General features: G+C 51.9%; 1 protein-coding gene across 4 annotated transcripts in view; it reads right to left on the reverse strand.

Annotated features, from left to right (window-relative positions):
- Positions 1-22652, reverse strand: part of CCDC88C (coiled-coil domain containing 88C) — a 147375-nt gene that overhangs the window by 53971 nt on the left and 70752 nt on the right. For 3 of the 4 annotated variants that reach the window (XM_027522094.1, XM_027522093.1, XM_027522095.1), the window contains 6 exons: positions 12751-12809; positions 11879-11962; positions 9020-9160; positions 8453-8637; positions 7701-7782; positions 6681-6839 (listed from right to left, as the gene is read on the reverse strand). In XM_027522094.1, coding sequence (XP_027377895.1) covers positions 6681-6839; positions 7701-7782; positions 8453-8637; positions 9020-9160; positions 11879-11962; positions 12751-12809 — 710 coding nt within the window. Of the gene's footprint in view, positions 1-6680; positions 6840-7700; positions 7783-8452; positions 8638-9019; positions 9161-11878; positions 11963-12750; positions 12810-20407; positions 20496-22652 lie in introns of those variants that run through there. The other variant, XM_027522096.1, reaches the window with a different exon arrangement.

Raw genomic sequence — 22652 nt, forward strand, 5'->3', positions numbered from 1 at the left:
TCCGATTATTTTTCGACCTCATGGACTGTAGCCTGCCACACTCCTCTGGCCAAGGGATTCTCCAGGCAAGAACACTGGAGTGGGTTGCTGTTTCCATCTCCAGAGGATCTTCCCCACCCAGGGATCAAACCAGTGCGGGATCGAACCCAGATCTTCTGCTTGGCAGGCGGATTCTTTGCCGCTGAACCACCAGGGAAGCCTAATATCCACACTACCCAGTGTAAAATAGAGAGCTAGTGGGAAGTTGCTATATAGCACAGGGAGCTCGGCTTGGTGCTCTATGATTACCCAGAGAGGTGGGATGTGCAGGTGGGAAGGAGGTCCAAGAGGGAGGGAATATATGTATACTTAATAGCTGATTCACTGTGTTGTTCAGCAGAAACTAACACAACATTGTAAAGCAATCATACTCCAGTTAAAAATAATAATAATAAATGAAATCAATCTGGGAAGGTAACACTTTCTTTGCTAGCCACAGTGCACAGGCATGTGACATCTATAACCTCGCCTGGTTGGACAACTAAACTCCACTGACAGCTCCCGGACCTCGCTGAGCCTCCATTTCCTTAACAAGGAAGGAATGGGGTTAAGAGTCTGTCCCAGTTCAAGGGCTAAGTCTAATCCTCTCAGCTCAACATTCATTCCATTGATCAGGGTGTTGGGGAAGCTGTTCTTTCGTTCAATCAACAGCTTGTATGTAAGCATTTTATACATATGCTCTTGGAAAAACAACTGTTCTCAGCCGTTTCCTGGAAATGGGGAGTCTTTAAGACAGTGAAGTCACAAACACACGTGAACCCCACAAATAAGTTCCGGGCACATGCTGGGTGTGGAATACTATGGCTGCCCCCTTGCAGAGTAGTCCGTCATGCAGCCCAGCACCACTCAGCATCTCGGGGGAACCAAGAGTCCCCTGAATGCTTTCATCTCACAAACATGCACACAGGGGATGTTTCTCCCGGTGGGCAGTGTTCTAAGGCTGGCCCCACGTGTGGATTCTAACCATTGAGAGCTGGGCTGGGAGCTGTGTTATCCACTGCATGTCCACTCGCCCTGCACGGACGGGCCAGAATCCAAGATTCCTGGTAGAAGGGAAACTGCAAGCCTTCTGGTCAGCGGACACGGTTCTGATCAAAGCCTGACAGCCATAAAAGGTATAATCATCAAAACTCTAAATTCCCCTGGGCACCCTCTCTGCTGGAGATGACATTCACCATGTGGTTGGCCCTGCACCAGGGGCTCCCTGCCCCCATCCCACTCACTGTTCACCACAGTCCGGAGGGGGAGGAGAAAGAGGCCGATTTGGGTAAATTAAGGAATAAATTCCAAATCACAAAGCCAGCAAAGGGTGAAACGAGGATTCGAACATGGGCCAGAGAGCTCAGACTGCCTGCAACCTATCCTCCAGGGGCTCATGTGGGTAAGAGGCTCAGACTACCAAAAACAGTGAGGCATAGCAAAAGAGGGATTTCAATCAAGAAGAAGACCTGGTCCTCCTCTCTGACCACCGCCTCCACTGTTCGCACCTGTATTCCAATAGGTCCGCCCACGCGCACTCCCAGCCCTGAGTTCCAAAACAGGCCATCCCTTCATCCTCATAACGAACTCCTATTCCACCCACAAAGCCCAGCCTGAGCTGCCCCTTCTGAGAAGTGCTTGCAGATTCCCACTGTCCCACTGGTTGAGTCAGCTGCCTGGGCTCCCAGATCGCCCTGGGTACACTGTGCGACAACGGTGTGCTGGCCTGTCCTCCTCCTCCAGACTGCGAATTCCTCAGGGCAGGCCTATTCCACTTCTGCTCTTGTGGGCCTCACAGGAGTATTCAGTAAACACCTGTCAGCTGAATCACGTCATGAGGGGGGATCACAGGTGGCATTCAAGATGGCCTTGATTTCTGACAGGCAGGGATAAACAAGGGCGACCAGGGGAGCAGAATACAACACAGCCCAGGGCTCGGCCCCCAGGCAGATGCCTGCCTCCCCACCTCTGGGGCAGCTGTCAGCCAGCCCGCTCCTGAGGACAGGACCCCAAGTGAAGCAGGTGGCCTAACCCAGCCCGGCACACAGCTGAGAGGCCGCATTTAGGAAGTCACAGTCCAGGCCTGGCGGTCAGGGCTCGTGTGGTTCGAGAGCTGCCCCTGCCCGTCTGTGAGGTGACTGGCAACGTGGGCTGACGGCTCAGGTCCCAGGGCTGCCACGTGTGCTGCCAGCCGTGGGGCCTGGAGCAGACACCTTTCTCTCACCGTGGATCCTGCCTTCCTCTGCTGGACATGAGACAGGGCTGAGGTGGGGGTCGGCTAGAATAAGGCATGTGAAATGGTCTGTGCATGGCGTCTGGGGCCCAGTAAGCAGGCCAGCTGCTGATTACCATCTCTTTTTGCCCCCGTGAGACGCTGTTCAGGCTGACACTCACTGAACATCACACAGCATCAAGCTAACAGTTATTTCAGAGATGCCTTATGTCCCCCCTCCCAAAAAGCACCAAAATTCAGAAGGAGGGGTAAAAATCAAAGCAACCACCAGCTCCTGGCCCACTGCCCTCAGGACCACCCAATGGATCCCTAAGCACCCAACGGATCCCTAAGGTGTCCAGAGCAATGGAAAGCCAGCCCTGAGGGGCCCTCAGGGGAGGGAGCCCTGGGTTACCCTACTTGGGGCAAGCAGCGGCTTCCCACTCAGGAAGGACCACCCCTCGATAATCTGTGCCCACCCATCCCATTCCACTGGAGGCCCTGAGGCTTCACCGAGGACCTGCCTGCTTTTAAACTTCGCCCGACTCAGGAGCGTGGTGGGCTGAATCATAAAGCAAGCATTGGGTCTGTCCTGCACTAACTTCTCTGTGCACCAAACTTTAAGACAACTCCCAGAAGTCATTAGGAAACAGAGTCCCAATTGGAACAGAGGGTCTGCCCTCATAAGGTGATCTTAGCGGGGATGTGATCCTACATGGGGACAAGACTTGCTCAACATCCAGCAAGCTGATGTGGCAGCTGTTCTAGCTGTGCACTATGTCTCCGCCTCTCAAGCTACTGTTCATTTCAGAGTCAGCACAGACCAGGAAGCTACAAATCTCAGAGAGGAGTGGAGACAGGCCTGCCTGGCTTTTACCCTGCCCAGACACACATGATACTATGCATCTGTCCTTGCTGTCGGGGATTTCAGACAATGAAACGTGGGACAACAGGAATCTCCCAGGCAGTCTTTCTGCCTTTGTCCTCCTCCCACGCGGTCCTCTGGACAGCAACCCCTGTGCCCTGACAGCAGTGAGGTGCCACCACCCTCTGCAAAAGCACTCAGGGGTCTGCCTGTGCGACCCCACATGCCCCACTGCACCTAGGGGTCGCCATGCCACGGTCCTCTTCTTGCTTGCTGTTTTAATCCCTACATAAATAGACTAGGACCCACATAAAAGCCAACAGAAGCTGAAAAACAAAACATGGAAATTTGTGTTCCATATTGTTGTTTAGTTGCTCAGTCCGTGTCCGACTCGTTGCGACCCCATGGACTGCAGCCCACCAGGCTCCGCTGTCCATGGGATTCTCCAGGCAAGAATACTGGAGTGGGTTGCCACTCCCTTCTCCAGAGGATCTTCCCAACTCAGGTCTCCTGCCCTGCAGGCAGATTCTTTATTATCTGAGCCATCACAGACCCACATAAAAGCAGACAGAAGTTGAAAAGCAAAACATGGAAATTTGTGTTCCATATTATTTTAACCAAAATTGACCTTGCCCTCGCCCTGAGTCCAGTTCTTTATGTTTCCGCCCATGTGGCACTAACACATTTTCTCTTCCGCGATGTCAAGCCTTTTCTCAGCAGTGAGACTAGACAGACGCCAGGGGAGGGCACTTGGCTGCCTGCTGCTGCCCCTGTCCCAGAGAAGCGTCCCCCTCGCATGGCGGCTGTCCACAGACGTGAGCTGGCTGGAGAGCATGACCACGCGCCTTTCTGCCCTGCTGCTCGTCACACCTAATGCTGCCTTGTTCCAGAGGAGACAAAAACTCACGCTTCTTCTCCATCCTTCTCCCCAGACCACAAGTCTGTTCCTTACTGAGCAATGGTTTTTTACTTGCCTTGCACAGTGATTTCCAAGCTCTCTGTGTGTGCCAGGCCCTGGGCACACGGTCAGGTAAGAGCCAGGCCCTGTCCTTAGGGCTCGTGGTCCACATGAAGCATCTGGCCATGCATGGCAGACGGCAGGTCTGCAGACGGCTCGCAAGGCCACTGCATCAACTCCAATCAAAGAAGGCGTGCACAGGTGGCTCTTTTTCTCCGTTCTTGAGACGCCAACATTATGGGCATCCAAGAAGAGCACGGCTCATCCTCTCTCTAGCAGCCTGGACTCCCCGGACCAGGCCCTCTGCAGACTCACGCGTGTCACTGCCTGCCCTCCAAAGAAGCATCCTACACAGACAGACGCTACAGGACTTTTTCTTGTGACAAGAAACGCCTGCAAAATTTGAGGCATCGCTAACCTCATGGTAAACTTTACTATGAAAATTATCATTATTATGATAATAATGACTATAATGAATAATAATAAAATTCATCATTATGAAAATACTGGGGCTTCCCTGGTGGCTCAGTGGTAAAGAATCTGCGTGCTAATGCAGGAAACATGGATTCAATCCCTGATCTGGGAAGATCCCACAGGCCGTGGAGCAGCTAAGCTCATGTGCCTCAACCTCTGAGCCTGTGCTGTAGAGCCTGGGAGTCCCAACGATCGAGCCCACGCATGGAGACTACGGAAGCCCGAGTGCCCCACAGCCCATGCTCCGCCACAAGAGAAACCACTGCAATGAGAAGCCCCCACACGGCAACTAATGAGTCGACCCCATGTAGCAATGAAGACCCAGCACAGACGTAAATAAATTATAAAGTAAAATGGAAAACACTGCTGTCACCACACAGAGGCATAACATTTGAGAATACGGAAAAGGGGTTCCCATGTGAAACCATCCCCCACAAAAGGCAGGAAGCACCCTGAACGTAGGGAGCGAGTCTGATCTGTGTCCAGATCCCTTGCTCCTGGTGCAGGGCTTGGCCCCATGCAGGCGCCGAGCCCGTGTCTGCCCAACTAAGAGAGGTTGCTCGGACAAGGTCAGGAATGAACACGGAGACTAAAGACAGGACACCAAAACCCATCCCCTCCGAGGCTGGTTGTGGGGGTGAGCTGTGGGAACTGCGCTCCATCCATGATTCCACTTGGGGGCTGCGTGAGGACTCCCGGTGCAGGTGGGGCGGGAGGGGCTGCTGCGGCAGCAGTCTGAGGAAACTCACACATGACTGTCCCCAGCTCTCCTGAGGGCAGCTCGTTCGGCCAGCTGTGGGAGCCCTGCGATGCATCCTGGAACCTGTCTGTGCTGGGAGTCACGCCTTTCAAACTTAGCAAGGCCGGTGGACCATCTCAGGACAAAGCCCAGAGCTGGTCTCCCACCCCCATCGTCACTGGGGCCAGTGCTGCCTTCCCGGAGCACCCAGTGCCTGCCCCGTGTCACTGACAGTCCTCAGGGAACAGACACTCCCTGAGTAGGTCTGAGGAGCAAATGGGCCCTGGACCACAGGCTTCTCCATCCCACTTCCATGCACCCCAGGGACCCCAGGGCCTGTCTCCGTGGTAGAGCAGGTTGCAGTCAAACAGCCATCCCCACGCATGCTGGCCAGCAGCTTAGCAGGAGGCCGTGGATAGGGAGAGGGCAACACCGTCCCGAGACCTATGTTCAGTCTCTCAGAAGCCTCCTGGGCGGCAAGAAGAGACTTGAGAACCTTTTTGTATGCGCTGACATTCAGATCTCACCCTGCTAGTTAAAGTGTTAGTCGCTCAGTCGTGTCTGACACTTTGCAACCCCAAGGGCTGTGGCCTGCCAGGCTCCTCTGTCCATGGAATTCTCCAGACAAGAATACTGCAGTGGGTTGCCATTCCCTTCTCCAGGGGATCTTCCTGACCCAGGGATCAAACTCAGGTCTCAGCATTGCAGGCACATTCTTTACTGCCTGAGCCATCAGGGAAGCCTCTGCTCATTAAAACCACCTCTAAACTCCAAGATTTAACGTGGGGGCAAAACCCCTCAATTCTCAGGAAAGAGGGTTCTGGAAGCTGCTGCTGATGGAAGGCAAAGGGTGAAGGGTGGGAGGTCAAAGCATCAGTGACCCCACCTGGATACTGGTCTCTGTTCCCCCTTCAGTCCCGACACCCTCCCTCGCAGCTCCCCACAACCTGGGTATCAAAGGAGGGCCCACCATTGAGGGCTTACTATGGCATTTGCTCAAACACCAGGCACACCTCTTTCATCTTAGAAGCCTCATGAAGTAGCACCACTATCTCTACTTTATAGATGAGCAAGGGGTTGGTCTTGGCAAGGTTCAGCCATAGAAACATGCGAGAAGTCTTAAAAGAAAAAGACACATAAACTGAAGCCCATTACTGTGACATGACGTGGGAGAAAGAAAGAAATCAGGACCCTTTTGTTATAAATCACATTCCTTCCTCGCACCCATCTGACACCTCGAGATGGAGGAGAAGCAGAGCGGGAGGCCCCTGGGGAGGAACAGGCAGGTGAGGGGCAGGGACGGCGCCAGCTGCTGAAACCTGCTGGCTCCTCATCCCCAAACCACCAGGACAGAGAATTGGCAGGTCCTTCTCAGGACCGGTCTGGCGAGCCCACCCCGAGGCTGGGCGCCTACCTCCATGCGGGCCTTATAGAAGTCCACGTCATGCAGCTTCTCCCGGCAGCGCACCAGCTCCATCTCCAGCCTCTCCACGCGGTTCGCCTTCTCCCTCAGCGAGTCCAGCTCATCCCGGTAGGCGCGAGCGGACCGTGCATCCGCCGCCAGCTGGATGTTCTGGGAGACGGGCAAAGACAGGGGAGCCTGACGTGGGGGCACCCCTCTGGGGAGGGAAGACACAGCCACGGCTCTGAAGTGCGGCGTCTCCGGGACATCCTGGTAGCTGAGGGGCTCTCGGTGCAGGCCACTGCATGGTGGCCCCACCTGCTGCCACAAGAAACGGTCACCCCCACAGCCGTTCTCAGGACGACTAGCTCTCGGCAGTGTCACTTTGAGTGGGAAGGAAACAGCAGCCTTTGCTGGGAGCTCCCAATGCTGCATTCCTGAGCCCCTGGGCCACAGTTACTGGGGCGTCCCAGCTGCCCTGCCCTCTCGGCATGCATGTGCACATACACACACATATACACACACACACATACAAACACAGTTACTGGGGTGTCCGTCACCCTGCCCTCTCGGCACATGCACGCACGTGCACACACACACAGACACACACAGACACAGACACAGACACAGACAGACAGACACACACACACACACACACACACACACACAGGTACGCCCAGCTACCGGGACATCCCAGTCACCCTGCCCTCTCGGCATGCATGTTTACACACACATACAAGTATACACAGTTATTGGGGCATCCCAGCTACCCTTCTCTTTCAGCATGCATGTACACACACACACAGACAGACACACAGGTACACACAGTTACTGGGGCATCCCAGTCACCCTGCCCTCTCAGCACGTGTGTACACACACACACAAACACAGGTACACACAGTTACTGGGGCGTCCCAGTCACCCCTTCTTGGCATGCGTGTACACACATACACACAAGCATAGGTACACCCAGTTGCTAGGGTGTCCCAGCCACCCTGCCCTCTTGGCGTGTACATATACATTCTCGCTCACCTCCTGCTTGACCTTCTGCAGCTCCAGCACCAGCTGATCCACCTCATGCCTGGTGTCCACCAGCTGCTCTGTCTTCTCCTCCCTGGGGGGCGATCAGAGCAATCGGAAAACAGTGAGAGGGCCTGCCGGGCACGCAGCGGAGCAGCCCACCACCCCGTAAGACCCCAGCGGAAGAAGGAAAGGGAACTGGGTTTCTGGCAGGGGGGAGGGGTGAAACTGGCATGTGATGTCTGCAAAAATGTTCCTGATTTCCGTTCTTTTCCATTTTTAAGTTTACAATGCCCACTACCCTCAAACTACCTCCATTGGGAACCTGGTGGGCTTTCCTAGGAGGGTATAGGAAGTTAAGCAGACACTAGGCACAGTGGCACCACCTCACTGCCAAACAGGTAGCAGTGCCCACTGGTGAGAGGCAGGCAGCCCCCGAGATGATGAGCAAAGTGGCATTCCCCCGCTGCAGGAAAGGGGAACAGCCTCACCAGACGGGGCAAGCCACATCCCCGCTCCAGCCCCAAACCGTACCAGTGTGTGGTCACCTGAGTCCAGATGGGGCCTGGGTGTGGACTGGCGGGAGCCCTAACCTCTTGGGAGAACCCCTTCTCGTGCCGGCCCCAAGAGGCTAGCTGAGGGTGCTCAGCGTGGAGTCAGAGCCCTCCTGCTCCCCGCACCACACAAGCTGATAGAAACGTGTGTCCGCAGCCCACGGCACAAGAGCAGAACCAACCAAGAGCCCAGCCGACCGGAGGACTCACAGCTCCTGCCTGACGCGGCGCAGCCTGGCCTTGGTGTCTGCCAGCTCCACGGCCAGATGCTGCTTGTCCTCGCTGGAAAGGCTGCTGGTGGGGCTGGGGGTGGACTCGGCGCTGGAGGACTTGAGGGGGCTGGGGGGGTGCTGCGCCTGGAGGTAGTCCCGCTCCTGGGTGAGGTCCACAATCAGCTGCAGAAAGGGGGGTGGGCGGGAGAGGGAAGGGAGAGCTTACACCCGAACTCAGTGCACAACGGTCAGCAGACAAGAGGAACTGGCTGAGAACCAGAAACCACGAGGAAGCAGGAGGCATCGGATGTAAGTTTTCGAAAAAAGATGAAATGTTGAGTGGGACAGAAATCAGGAGGGACCCAGAGCTCTGCGCTTTGATGAACTTCCCCCTGCGCACGGGGGTCTCAGAGGTGGCTGTTCATTTGCTGCAGGGCAAGCGCCACCTCCCCCCCATCCCCACCAGAAACCAGACAGAGAGAACCAGGGGGATCTCAGCTTGGAGACAAAGCGTCAGGATGAGGAGCTGTCCCTCCTGGACCTGCCAGGCCGCCTGCAGACGCACCTCCGTGCACTCGTCCCGCTCGTCGATGAGCCGCCGCAGGTGAAAGACCATGTTCCGAGACAGGGCCTCCAGCTCCTCCGGGGCCACGTCCGGGAGCTCCAGCCACTGCAGGTCGAACACATTCTCCTGGTTGTGGGTCACCTGCGGGCATAGGTCAGGTGCTGAAGGGGTGGGCAGGGCATAGCCGGGGTCCTGGGAGCAACCCCTCCCCATGACCGGGGGGCAGGGCCCCCGCTGACTGGTCCTCCAGACAGATTTCTTATGGCTGGCAGGGGGCACCTCCAGTCTGTGCAGACGCCCCTTAGCCAAGCTCTACTAGCAAGTCAGGCCTGCTTACAACACCAGCTCCTAGAGGACACGGATTTTTTTTTTTTTTTTAAATAACAGAGAGCACACCTTACAACTCAGAAGAACTTCCCTAACAAACCATCCTCAGATATTCTTACTGTAGAGTCAATTTACAACACAAACAAGGTAAGTCCTAGGGATGCCAAGGGTAAAGAGAGGAACGGTGTGTTATTTCTTACAATCTAACGCAAGTACAGCATATGTTAAAAATCTTATGTTGAAATGTTGGGTACGCAACAATCTTACATTGATTTTTCGGAAATATTTCCTAATTTAAAGCAATTTGTTGGCGGGGGTGGGGGGTAACCTCCCTGTCAGTCCAGTGGTTAAGACTCTGTGCTTCCACTGCAGGGGGCACAGGTTCGAGCCCTGGTCGGGGAACTAAGATCCCACATGCTGCATGGGGCAGTCACAAAAAAAAAAAAACAATTTTCAGGTAGGCTTGTGTCTCGTCCCCACAGGCCGCATAAGATTGGTGGTTTTTCCCTTTCTGTCAGGTGTGAGTGGAAACCCACAGCCAGGCCTACAATGGGCAGCCTCTTCAACCTTCAACTACTCTGCTGACCTGACCTTCTCAACCTGACACCCCAAAACCTGGCAAAGGAGGTAGAAGATCTATTTTGAGTCCCCACCTTCTCCATTTGGAAAGATAAGTATTAGCACACTCAAGCCTCAACGGGGGAGAAAACAAAAAGAAACCAGGGGTTATGCACTCAGACAGGCACACCACGTATTTAAATTTTTCAGCAGCAGAGAGAGAAGGAACGGTTCAAACACAAATAACAACAAAAAACAAAGACAGGGCCCTTCAGTTTCTCAAAAGACACCTGCTTTCTTACCCCTCCCCACCTTACAAGGAAAATTTGGGGATTTCCCTGGTGGTCCAGTGGCTAAGACTCTGAGCTCCCAAGGCAGGGGCCTGGGTTCCATCCCTGCTCAGGGAACTAGATCCCATATGCTGCCGTCAAGAGTTTGGATGCCACAATGAAGACACAGCACAGCCAAATAAATTAATTTTTAAAAATTGGGGATTCAGTGAATCTCAGAGAATGAGGAAGAATCTTACCCCATAGTACAGGGCATCCTAAAGTATGAACTGGGATTGAGAGGCTGGGTTCCAGGCCTGTTCCATACCAGGGCTACGGAAAGGCCTCTATAAAGGGGGTTCAGGGCTATAAGCACAGCCGCACCCCAGTAACCCCAGGAGCCTGTAATGAAAGGCTTATGTCTCTCCTCCCCATTCTGACACAGTGGGTTTCCCGTGAGGCCCGGGCACCTGAATGTTTAAGAAACACCCAACTAATTCCAAAACCCAGTCCCCAGGCAAGCCACCGACTTTGATAATCATCCAGGACTTCTTTCTGGGTGCATACCTTTTTATCTTTTAATATCCTGCTGGTGGAACAGGGGAGACAGTGAGCAGCAAAGTCCTGGCTAGTCTCCAGGACCTAGTCCCCAGATATATTTTCAAAACACAGAGACACACAAGGAAAATCAAAAGGCAGAATGGTTCTACGACTAGCAGGTCACTGACACGAACGGCTGAGAATATTTCCTAGAACACTTGACTGGCTCTGCTGGACGTCCTTCCCACAAGCCGCATCCGTCTCTTGCATTCAAATCCTGACTCGGAGCTCGCCACCCACAGTGCCCCGGCGGGCTGAGGAAGCCCGGCAGCTGCACCCCGTGAGGGGAGCTGGTGAGGGGAGCTCCGTGTTCAGCTGCCTCTGCCAGTCACGCACCTGCTCCTACGTGCTTCTGCTCATGTCTTTTTCATGCATTTATCTCAGCTGTCCAATTAGACGGAAGGTTGAACTGTACCTCCTAAGATAATTAAAACACATAAGGCTTCTTTTGCAGGAGGGTGGGGTGGAGGTCAGGGCAGTACGTTTCAGGTGGGGGCTCAGTTTCCAGGGAAACCGTCCCCCCTCAGTTGACACCACCTCTGCCAAGGTCAACAGCACAGGGGGTGCCCTCAGTGCAGAGCCCCCCACTCCCAACCCCACCCAGGCGGGCTGGGTGTCCAGAGACAGACCTTCTGGGACTCGCTGGTTTTCAACTTTCCAAGGGGTGGTGGTTGTTTCTCTGCCATGTCACTGACAGGAGCAGCGACTCTCTCTCTCCATAAAGATCAGCCATTCGAAACGGGGTGACATTTGCCAGAATACATTTTCAGGGACTGTAAATCAAATTCTGAGCCTAAACTGCTTGACAGCTCTTAAAAATAGTCTGAGTCCATATTAGGCAAGAAGAAGAGGCAAAAGAAGACTTGATTGAAGTTTAAAAAAAAAAAATTTTTTTTTTTTTTTGGTTTCAAATCCCCATTTTAGCTTACTGACAGCTACCTTTCCAAATAGGATCCATTTGTCGATGGTGTCTGAAACCTTAAATTAGCAAAATCATTCATGGGTGACGTGTTCTTTAGCCTTTTCAGGGGGAGAGAACCTGCCTCCTGGGTGACCCAAGAACAACGGTCCACAGCTAAGCACCTCCCCAGAGCCTCCCACTTACCTCCTGTATATGAGCCACGATCCCCGCCTGGGTCTCAATGTCCAGTTGTTTGATCCTTTCAATAAATTCCTCTTTCCTCTCACACTGCGGAGGGTTACAAGTGTTAATGAAAGCATTTAACGATGAGGCCCACCTGAGGCCACCAGAGTCACAGAAATACAGTTTCAAAAGGAGCCCCACCCCTGACTTTTTCTTTTATAACCAAGAATGCTCTGCACCCCCCACCAGCCGTCACATTGATGTTTCTCTGTAAGTGGCTCAAGCTATCTGTATCACAATCACCTGTGCGGGGGCGGGGTGGGGGGGTGGGTTGCTGTCTTTAAAAACACCAGTGGGTGGGACACAGACAAATTTTCCAGGGGATTCTTAAACAAGTAAAGACTAAGAGCAGCTGGTTTAGGCCAGTGGGGGGGTTGGGGAGGCAAACTTCATCTGTAAAGGGCCAGATGGTAAAAATCTTAGTCTGGAGAGGCCGTCCATCTAAGCTCATGCCATAGGAAGAAAGCAGCCACAGGTCCTATGTAAAGGAACCAGCATGACTGTGTCCCCATGAAACTGTTTACAAAAACAGGTGGCAAGTCAGATTTGGCCCACAGACTGTCTGCTGATCCTTGCTCTAGATGTTCCTACACTGGGGACAATTTGCTAAGGACACCTGGCCCCGGGGATCCCCACCTGACCTCTTGCCCAAGATGCCAGGAGCTAAAAATGGTTGCTACCCAAGATGCCGTCACGTCTCTCACAGGAACGCTTCGACCTTCTGTCCCGCTGGGCTGAAAGTAGCTCCCCCCCCCCACATCACCGAAGCGGGGGCGTCATCCCCGCAAAGCAAACACAAGAGCAGCCCTCTCCACCCACCTGCCGAGCCCTACCTGGACAGCACAGCCGAGCACCAGCAGCAGCACCTTCTTAATCTCCTCCATGCTCTTCCCTAGATCAAAAGAGCCACACAGTTAACTAAGCTCAACTGTCTGAAAAATTTCACCAGTGATATACACACACCTGCTGCAGGGGGCGGTGAAAATCAGATACGCTAAAAACGAAGCTCTCTGCCCAATGATGTCCACTTAGGGTGTACACACTCCATCTGTTTTCTGCATATGGGTTTGTTTATTTCTTAAACCAAATAAGAATTCTCGTCCCTCACTACTTGGGGCCCTTTTCCATTCAGATGTATCATAAACTCTTTCCACGATGATCAGTGAATATGAGCATCCCTTTCTAATGTGTGTGGTCAGCCAAGCACAATGGAAGAGAACCATCCCCCCACAGGGAATACTCAGTCGACCCTGAGATAAAACTGGACTTAACCCTTCCCTTCCACCACACAAAATTTCCAACACACGAGGGAGAAGAGTAAAGTGAACCCTCCGCTCATCACCCACTTCACGCAATCAACATTTTAAACGTCTATTCCATCCCCCGACCCCTGCCTTTGTTCTCAATGTCTGGCTGGAGCACTCCGCAAAGCAAGTCCCAGACACCACACACTGCATTTTTGATGGTCTCCTACTTACTTTGTACAAAAGCCACAAATGAATTCAACTACCCCCTTTCCAGAGATCTGATTTTTTGATATTTTAATCTAAATGATGCTACAAAGAACATCTTCCGGCTAATTCTTTCATCCGTACTTCCCTCTTTAGGATAAACTTGCCTTTCAAGGTTTTCCCACTTTCAAAGAGCTCTGCAGAAAGGCTCTGCCATTTTACTCCCTCACAACTAATATATGATAAGCCCCACATCCCCACACCCAGACCAAGACAGCTTTAATGCTCTTCCTCAGCTTTGCCAATCAGGCCCCCAGAAAATCACATTTCATCATTTTACATCATGTCTCTTTCACTGTGCTTGAGGCTGTCGACTTGAAAAATAGCTGCAACCTAAAAGCCAAAGAGTTATATTTTATTTGGTGGGAATTTTTAGGACTTCAAACCTGGGAGACAGCATCTCAAGTGACCCTGAGAGAACTTGCTCCGAGGAAGAGAGGGCAGGAGTCAGATCATATAGAAGTCTGCAACAAAGGGCAGGTAGTCTGAACATCCAAAGTATTTTTGTGAATTAAAAAAAATCAGATATCTCAAGGGATTTAGTGCTTTTCAATGTATGGGAAGATGCAAGCGTCTGGGCTCACTGCAATCATTTCTTTCATACGCATGAAATGAAAGCTATCTGGGGCCAGTCTCCTGTGTTTTTCGCATCCCGAGTTCCTCAGTGCTCACTGTAGGGAGGGGCTGCAGCCTAAACGCGGCCAGACGGAGCAGGTATCCTTTTCCTTCTAGCTGCCCTGGAGGGCTGGAATCGCTGACGACTGTGACATCCTTGTTTACCGATAAGACAGAAAATATTCCATTTTTCAAGGCCAAGTGGGCCTTCATCTATCGTTTCAGTGGCTTAAACAGAGTGAGGATATAGACGCTCCAGACTTAATTTGTTCACCAGGAGGCCCCGTGATCCCAACAAGCCATACTCTGCTTCCCAGGCTCAGTGTCCACATCTGTGAAAGGAAGGTAGCCAGCCTGGGTGACTTATGGGGTGGTTTTCAAGTGGAAAATTCTACAGTTTTCTGCCTTTCCCATTATATACTCTATTCTGTTGATGTTTCGTGGAGAAGGAAATGGCAACCCACTCTAGTATTCCTGCCTGGAGAATCCCATGTACAGAGGAGCCTGGCGGGCTACAGTCCATGGGGTCGCAAGAGTTGGACACAACTTAGCGACTAAACCATCACCACCACTGATATTTAGAGGAGACGTGACATGCCAGAAAAAAAGCATCATTTTCCTGAAAGACTTGCCAACACCCACTTACACTGGGTTAAAATGGTCCAAAGCATCATCAATAACCCCAGGATGAAGAAAACCAAACTCGTGTCCAAGAACCAGTGCTGTGGTTCATTTCGGGTCCTTGGGTGCAAGGTATATACAGAGTAACCTGTGACCTCATCCTAATGCCTCTCAACTGAGACACAGCTCAAAACAGCTTTTCCTGAGATGACAGCATGATGGTCAAGTCTCACAACCAGGGGCGGGGCATCCGCCTTCCTACCTCCCCAGCTGGAGGTGGGCAGGATGGGCTGGACCATGGAGTTCCCACAGAGCACTCAGATCCCACACTCTCTTTTCAAAAAACTTCTTTATTTATTCTGGCTGTGCTGGGTCTTCGTTGCTGTGCGCAAGCTTTCTCTAGTTGCAGCAAGGGGGGCTACTCTCTAGCTGAAGTGCTCAGGCTTCTCACTGTGATGGTGTCCCTTATTGCAGAATACAGGTCTAAGGTGCACAGGCTCAGGCCCTGAGCACAGGCTCAGCAGTTGTGGTGCATGGGCTTCAGTGCTCTGAGGCATGTGGGATCTTCCCGGACCAGGGATGGAACCGGTATCCTCTGCACTGCAAGATGAATTCCTAACCGCTGGACCACCTGAGAAGCCATTCTCTATGAAGAATCAGGTTTGGGGTTGTAGATCAGTCATGATGACCAAATCTTCTCTTTGCTGGTAAGTGTAGAATTTCACCCATGTTTAAAATGAAAAAAATTCTCAAAGACTTGTGTAGATTTTTTTCACCTGAGGCCTTTAATTTGGCCTGAGAGACTCTAATCCATAGACATAAGTACATGGAACTCTACAATGACTTAGCTGAGGTGGTGATCAGTCACGATTTTAGTTCTGATAAAAAAGAAAAGGAAACACCCATCTGAGTATTAAAAACCTTCAAGAGTCTCACCAAAATCTCCCCCCGGCCTCGGTGCCCATGCCAGCCCATGTGGCCGTCCTCACCTCTGCACCCTCAGGGTCAGTCCCCAGAGGCCTGGCAACAGCCCCTCATAGGCCCTTTGGTGGTTATAACAAGGATATACCCCTTCCAGCCACCACGGGCTCCTCTTCCTGCATTAATTCAGCTTTCACAGGCCATGTACCTGGGGCTGAAGCCAGCGGAGCTGACACACAGGAAGAAAGCATTTTAAGAGCCTTGGAGCAGCTCAAACAGAAGTCAGGGTTCAGGGGATCTTTATAATACTGTTCACAGCTAAGGCCCCAGAGGACCTAATTATATCATACTTTGGATAACTTAAACAACTTGGATGATCCATTCTCCCAGCCTACAGGAGATAAAAACAGCAAATTCAAAGTGGACAGGAGCACAAGACAGACCCACCGAGAGGAGCTACAGGGTAAGCTGGTTATCTGAGAGCAACAAGAGACAAGAGGCCCTGCACACATCCACGAGAGCCACGGGCTGAGGCTGTTCAGGGAAAGAATGAAGGCCTCTGCTCCTTCAGCCTCCTGCAGAGACACACAATGGCAGCCATGACTCGTTTACTCCTTCCTTTCTTCAGTCACACCCATCACAAACCAAGGAAAATCTCAATCTGATCCAGAGACCTATTGGGAGAGTATGGAATTCCAGTGGGCTAATTTTATAACAAAGGGGAAAAAAAAGATCTTAAAAGTAGAGAATTCATTTCTTCATTTTAGAAATACGGTCAGGGAATAATTATTTAAAATAAGCTTTGGGGGGTCTTCCCTGGTGGTCCAGTGACTAAGACTTCCTACTCCCATTGCAGGGGGCCCAGGTTTAAACCCTGCTCAGGGAACTAGATCCCACATGCTGCAACTTGAAGGGGAAAAAAAAAAAGATCTCATATGCCTCAATGAAGATTAAAGATTCCACATGCTGCAACTAAGACCTGGCACAGCCAAATAAAGTAATAAAATAAATTAAATTAGATAAGCATTTTGGTGGTGAGCAGGGCACTAGGGAAACTCACCCCTGCCCTCAGTCACATGAAGCAGTGCTGTGCTCATTCTCACCAAGCTAAGTGAATAAAAACATTTGCTATAACAAATGTATCCTGTGATTTTTACCCATACACAGATTTCTAGCAAACTTTAAAAAAAAAAAAAAGAAGAAGAAGAAGAAGAGAGAGTAAGAGAGAAAAGCAGAAGTTCACTCATTTCTCATGGGAAGCTGATGCCCAATTTCTCTCAGGATTTCTGCTATTTTCAAAAGCTACCAGATTGTGGGTTTTGAATAGTTTTACAACATAACAGAGAAGACTCTCTGCTGGGTCCCTGCCAGCAAGGGCGGCTCTGTGGCACAGTTACGCAGGCAAAGAAGGAACAGCCCTACAGACAACTCCCTCCAAACACCTACCAGGTGCTGGGTCCTTGCTGAGCACATCCATAGTCAACACAGTTCTCTGAGCTCAGCCGAAGTGTGATCCATCGTGTCCGACTCTGTGACCCGATGGACTGGGGCCTGCCAGGTTCCTCTGCCCATGGAATTTTCCAGGCGAGAATACTGGAGTGGGTTGCCATTTCCTACTCCAGGGGATCTTTGACTCAGGGATCGAACCCGCATCTCTAAGGTCTCCTGCACTGGCAGGCAGGTTCTTTAACCACCAGCGCCACCTGGGAAGCCCAAGAAAGCTTGGCTCAAACCAAGAAAACCAGCAATTTTAAAAGCTGATAAATGCTATGGGAACCCAAGGGAGGAACACCTCGTTTGCAGTAAGGATCAGGCAAGGCTCCTTGGAAGAAAAGCTATGACAAACCTAGACAGGGTATTAAAAAGCAGAGACATTATTTTGCAGACAAAGGTCCATATAATCAAAGCTATGGTTTTTCCAGCAGTCATATATGGATATGAGAGTTGAACCACAAAGAAGGCTGAGCACCGAAGAATTGATGCTTTTGAAATGTGGGGCTGGAGAAGACTTTCTCAAGAGTCCCTTAGACAGCAAGGAGATCAAACCAGTCAATCTTAAAGGAAATCAACCCTGAATACTCACTGAAAGTACTGACGCTGAGGCTCCAATAGTCACATCACACCTGATGTGAAGAGTCGACTCATTGGAAAAGACTTGATGCTGGGAAAGACTGAGGGCAGGGGGAGAAGATGACAGAGGATGACATGGCTGGATGGCATCACTTACCCAATGGACAAGAGTTTGAGCAAACTCTGGGAGACAATGAAGGACAGGGATGCCTGGTGTGCTGTAGTCCATGGGGTCGCGAACAGCTGGACACAACTTAGCAACTGAACAACAACAAGGCTTCCAAAAGGAAATGACTTCTGAGCTGAGACCCCAGGAAGAGGAGAGGTAGGTATGGGGGCTTTTCAGGGAACAGCATATGTAAAAGCCTAGATGTAAGAGAACACGGTGCTTGTCAAGTTATAAACGCTTTGGTCTTAAGTTGGGGGTGGGTTTTCATGAGGAATGGGAGGCAGGGTAGGAAACGACACAGATGTCTGTGCCTAGTGAGTCATAAGCAACCAGTGGGTGGGGGAAGCATCGAACACATCCGACACCCTCTGCATCAACCCACAAACCCAGGGGACATCCCAGGACAGGCTGAGCTAATAGTTGAGTCTACGAAAAATCTTAAGTTTACTACCCGTTTCCTGGAGTCCTGACACAGAGAAACTCCCTCCAGCCTTTCTTAGTAGAAATGGAATGCACGTAGGCTGACCTAAGCTATAAATAAAGCTACAGATGTGTGCAGCCAAAACAGAAGGGAAACGAGTTCTGCACATGGGGTAGAGGTGGACCTGGGGACAGAAATGCAGTGGGACGATTAAAGCGCACCAGCCTTTAAAATGTGGAGGCTGAGTAAGAACAAGGTTGGAAAATTCCCTGACTTTCTAATCTCATGTCTGCGGCAGACCTAACTAGTCAATCACAACACTTTTTTTTAAACCGAGCCTGGAAGGAAGCTTCGGAACCCTTCTGAACACAGCACTCTCCATACAGCCAGTGCCAATCAATAAACATTGGCCCAGGAAACGAAACCTGTCTTCCGTGCCTGGTACCTAACTTCTAGGGTCCTTTTGGTGCCAGTCTTTGATGCTCCAAGATGCCGTCATTTGAACGTTCGTACATCCTCTGGATATGGAAAACGAATCTTATGTGTCAGTGATCACCTGGGTATGAAGACAGGCATTTAGATAAAGGAAGGCAAACAACCCTTTCCAAGAGCAAGCTCTTCCTGCTGCAAACTGCACACTGTCTTGCTGAGGCTGGAAAGTACAGTGACTGACCCACAGAGACCCCACTACCACAGAGGCCCCCAGGGCCGTGAGTCTTGAGCCAGGCTGAGGGCTGAACCCTTTACAACCTGGAAGGACTGACCCACTGGAGTTAATCCTGCCCTCCCCGCGTGCCCTCGCACCTACAGACCATTCCAGTCCTTTCATACAACACTCTATCATCTGACTGGATCCCCAGAGCAATTCCCAAAGGCTGCTATTATCTGCATTTTACAAACAAGAAGAGGCTCAGACAGGCTGAGCCACAGATCTGAGGTTTGGTCACCACCTGCTCACTCCTAACTTGCTACCGCCCTCTCCCCGAAACTGCTGCTATTTCTGTGCATTTTCTTGCAGAGCTGGGCTCCCTCTGGCTTAGCTTCTGATCCCAGTGCCCTGGGGCAGGTATTTCAGCCAGGGTCTGCTGACTGACTGCAGGTAACTGTGAACACCACGTCCGTGTAGAAGAACAAAGAGAGCACAGCTTCCATTTGCTTTCTTGTTGGGATGGAGACCCCCCCCACACACCCATTTTTCTTAATAATTCTACATTCTGTTCTCTCCTAACTTATGTGCTGGGGTGAACCGCTCACTGTGCTTTCCCTGGTTTCTGAGTTTAAAACCAGTCATTTCATATGGATGATTATGGGGGCTGTCTCACTGATTTGAAAATAGCACTGCACTGAACATGACCCTGCTTCTCCTCAAGGTAATAATGACATCTCAAGACTCACCCACACAGGCACAGCTCTGTGCGCCCTCCTGGGGGCTCTGCTTACACTGAGAAGACCTGTTATTACTTTAGCAAGGTTACCTTGGGTTCCATAAGGAACAGTATGGGCACATGGGGACCCTCCATTAATATCTGTCCTGGGTCACGGGGTAGGAGGAGACGGGCACCTCTACATGCCACCTCACAGCCTGGAGGGCGACTCCTGTCAAACCCTCACCAAGATCTCTTACACCTGGAACATTATACTTGTGACGCCCATCAGGCACACCCCCATTTATTTAATTAGTCATTCAACAAATGTTTATCACAGGTGGACTCTGCAGGCACCGAGTTGCACATCCGTGTGAAATAGCACAGGGGTGCTCCAGAGTGTACCCTGACCAGTGACCTCCCGCTTATCCCCACGTCTCTCCTGCACCTGGCCCAAATCTGCCCCCAGCCGCAGGGATACCCCCACCACCTCATGGAGGTAACGAGAACCTCTGCCCTGGTCACAGAGACAATCTGAAACAGCCACATCAAGCCCCTCAGACCAGCACCGCCAGAAATGACTCCCGAGCCCAGCCTGCCCAGGGCACAGAAGCTGAGAGCTAATTCATTTCCCAGCACCAAACAACTGAGGATCAGAAAGGGAGATGGAACCCTAAGAAAGCAGAATCTGCACTGGCTGGAGGTGAGGCGATGGCTGAGGTGATCAGAGAAAGGGTCCCCCCACCATGCACCAGGCAGAAAACACAAAGCCCAAACATCATCGGGGAACACAGAGACCTTTGACAAATAACAGCTCGTCCCTCCTCCTCGGACGGCCACAGCCACAGAGAGCAGACCCGGTGGACGCCATGTGTGCTCATGCAGCCGGGGAGTCCCTCTCTGTGTACGGCCCATCGCTAGGAGGCGACCAAACAAAGTCCGGTTTCCAGGCAGGTCCTGCGGCTGCTCCAAAGGCCGGCATCCAGCCGCGCCTGAACGCTCGCTGGGCTTGGTAGTGTTACTCAAGCGCTTCACGTTCCTGAAAGAGCCAAGTGCTGGCTCTCGGCTCCAGTGCCCAGCACCCCCCTCACTCTGGGTGGACTGGAGACTCATTTCTGAGTCCAGCGGGCAGCACAGAGCTGAAGGAGCAGGCTGCAAGCCACGCCATGTGAACCCCCGCGTGGGCACTTTTCTGAACCTGCTCCCTCAAGAATGAACTGGAAACATGAATAGGATCAAGGCCAATGAGATGAACTTTTATTTACTAACTTCTTCCCTCCTCATTTGAAGGACCTATGTGCGTGCGTCAAGTCACTCAGTTGTGTCCGACTTTCTGTGACCCCATGAACTGTAGCTCCCGAGGCTCCTCTGTCCATGGGATTCTCGAGGCAAGAACACTGAAGTGGGTAGCCACGCTCTCCTCCAGGGGATCTTCCCGACCCAGGGATCGAACCTGTGTCTCACATCTCCTGCGCTGGCAGGTGGGCTCTTTACCACTAGCGTCACCTGGGAAATCCTAAAGGACCTAAGGTTTTTGCAAATGCAAACATAAAAAAAACACATGGGGTAAGAATTCAGGAGAACTAAAAAGAACAGCCCAAGTTTGGGAGAAAGAACACAAGACCTGCACTGCTCATTAGCCTCTAAGGGCAGACCCTTGACTCCCCTATGTTGCTTGGCAAGTAGGGTGCTGGGGGCAGGCGGGGGCAGGTAGCACAGAGCACAGGGTGATGGCCGGGGAGGTAAGACAGCCACCTGCTTTCTCAAAGAACAATCTCGGAGGCAGGAAGACTGCTCATATCAACCCGACATGGAGCCCTCTCCCTGTCGCAGGGCTGGAGGTGAGCCAGCTCCCTGGCGCACCGGCCCTTGGAGGTTCCAGCTTGTCATCAAAGGCAGAGCTGTGCCTTGAGGGAAGGTTTCTATGGGATCCGAGAAACACTTCAAGGATGTCCTTGACAAGCGAGCAAGTAAACACTTAGAGGGTTAAATATTAAATTCCAAGGAGTCTCAGGAGTTCCGTTTCCTTCTGGCCTTTGAAACCTAAACTTCAGCTGTGATAGAACACTTCTTCCCTGTACCCTAGGCTCGCTGCTCCTCCTGGGACTGCTGGTACACTCCCCCTCCTCCAGGCTCATCCCACGTGGACACTCGCACTCTGCTGCTCTGTTCAGAGTTCCCTGAGGCTCTGCCACATATTGCCTCCTCCAGGAAGCCTTCCTGACCTGCCCAGGGAAGAACTTATTACCCGCCGTGTATTCTGTGGGAAGCACACTCACACTGCTTCTCGCCCTGGAGCAGGCTAGTGATGGACCCCCTCTTCCTCCTCTCTTGCCCCAGTGCAGACTGGGGGCTCCATGAGCAGACACAGCCTGTTCATCTCCGCAGCCCCTGGACCCACAGTGGGCATTTTACAAGGAGAGCTTGAGGCAGGCTTGGGCTGAGCTCCTCTGAGCCTATGGCCCAGGGGTGCCACTCGGAGGAGGATGAAAGCAAGGGGTTCTCATCTTCTATGTGGGAGGGTCAGAAATCGGCCTTCTGGTTCCTTCAGCTGGAGCAGCAGAAGAGAGGCCTGCATGAACTGTGAAGGAAGCACGTTCACAGCGTCGGTGGGCACAGACTCCCTGACTCCTCAAGGGGCTTCCCCTGTCCCTGGAAGCCCCTTCTGTAACCGTGGTGAGAGCGAAGACTGAGGATGAGGACCAGATCTCTGAACAGCAAAGAACAGATTCCCCAAGGCTACCCTCCAAGGTCCCAGCCGTATTCACAGTATTCACAGACAGGACCCTACAGGGTGCAAACACAGGGTCAGCCCCTCCAGGGACCCACGAATCTTGACTGGCATTTAGAACTTGAGAAACGCCAGGCAGAATAACGATGATGGCAGGTCATATATAACCATCTGCATGACTTATGGTGATACACATATCTCTGCATCTCTTACTTACAGGACCGCCACGCTGAGTGCCTCGGAATGAGTTCCCTCCCCTCTCTGGGCAGGGTTTCTGTACCTACACGGCTCCCGCCTTTGCATTCTAAACAG

Source organism: Bos indicus x Bos taurus, chromosome 21, assembly GCF_003369695.1.
Source record: "Bos indicus x Bos taurus breed Angus x Brahman F1 hybrid chromosome 21, Bos_hybrid_MaternalHap_v2.0, whole genome shotgun sequence".
In the NCBI taxonomy this organism is placed as follows: Eukaryota; Metazoa; Chordata; class Mammalia; order Artiodactyla; family Bovidae; genus Bos; species Bos indicus x Bos taurus.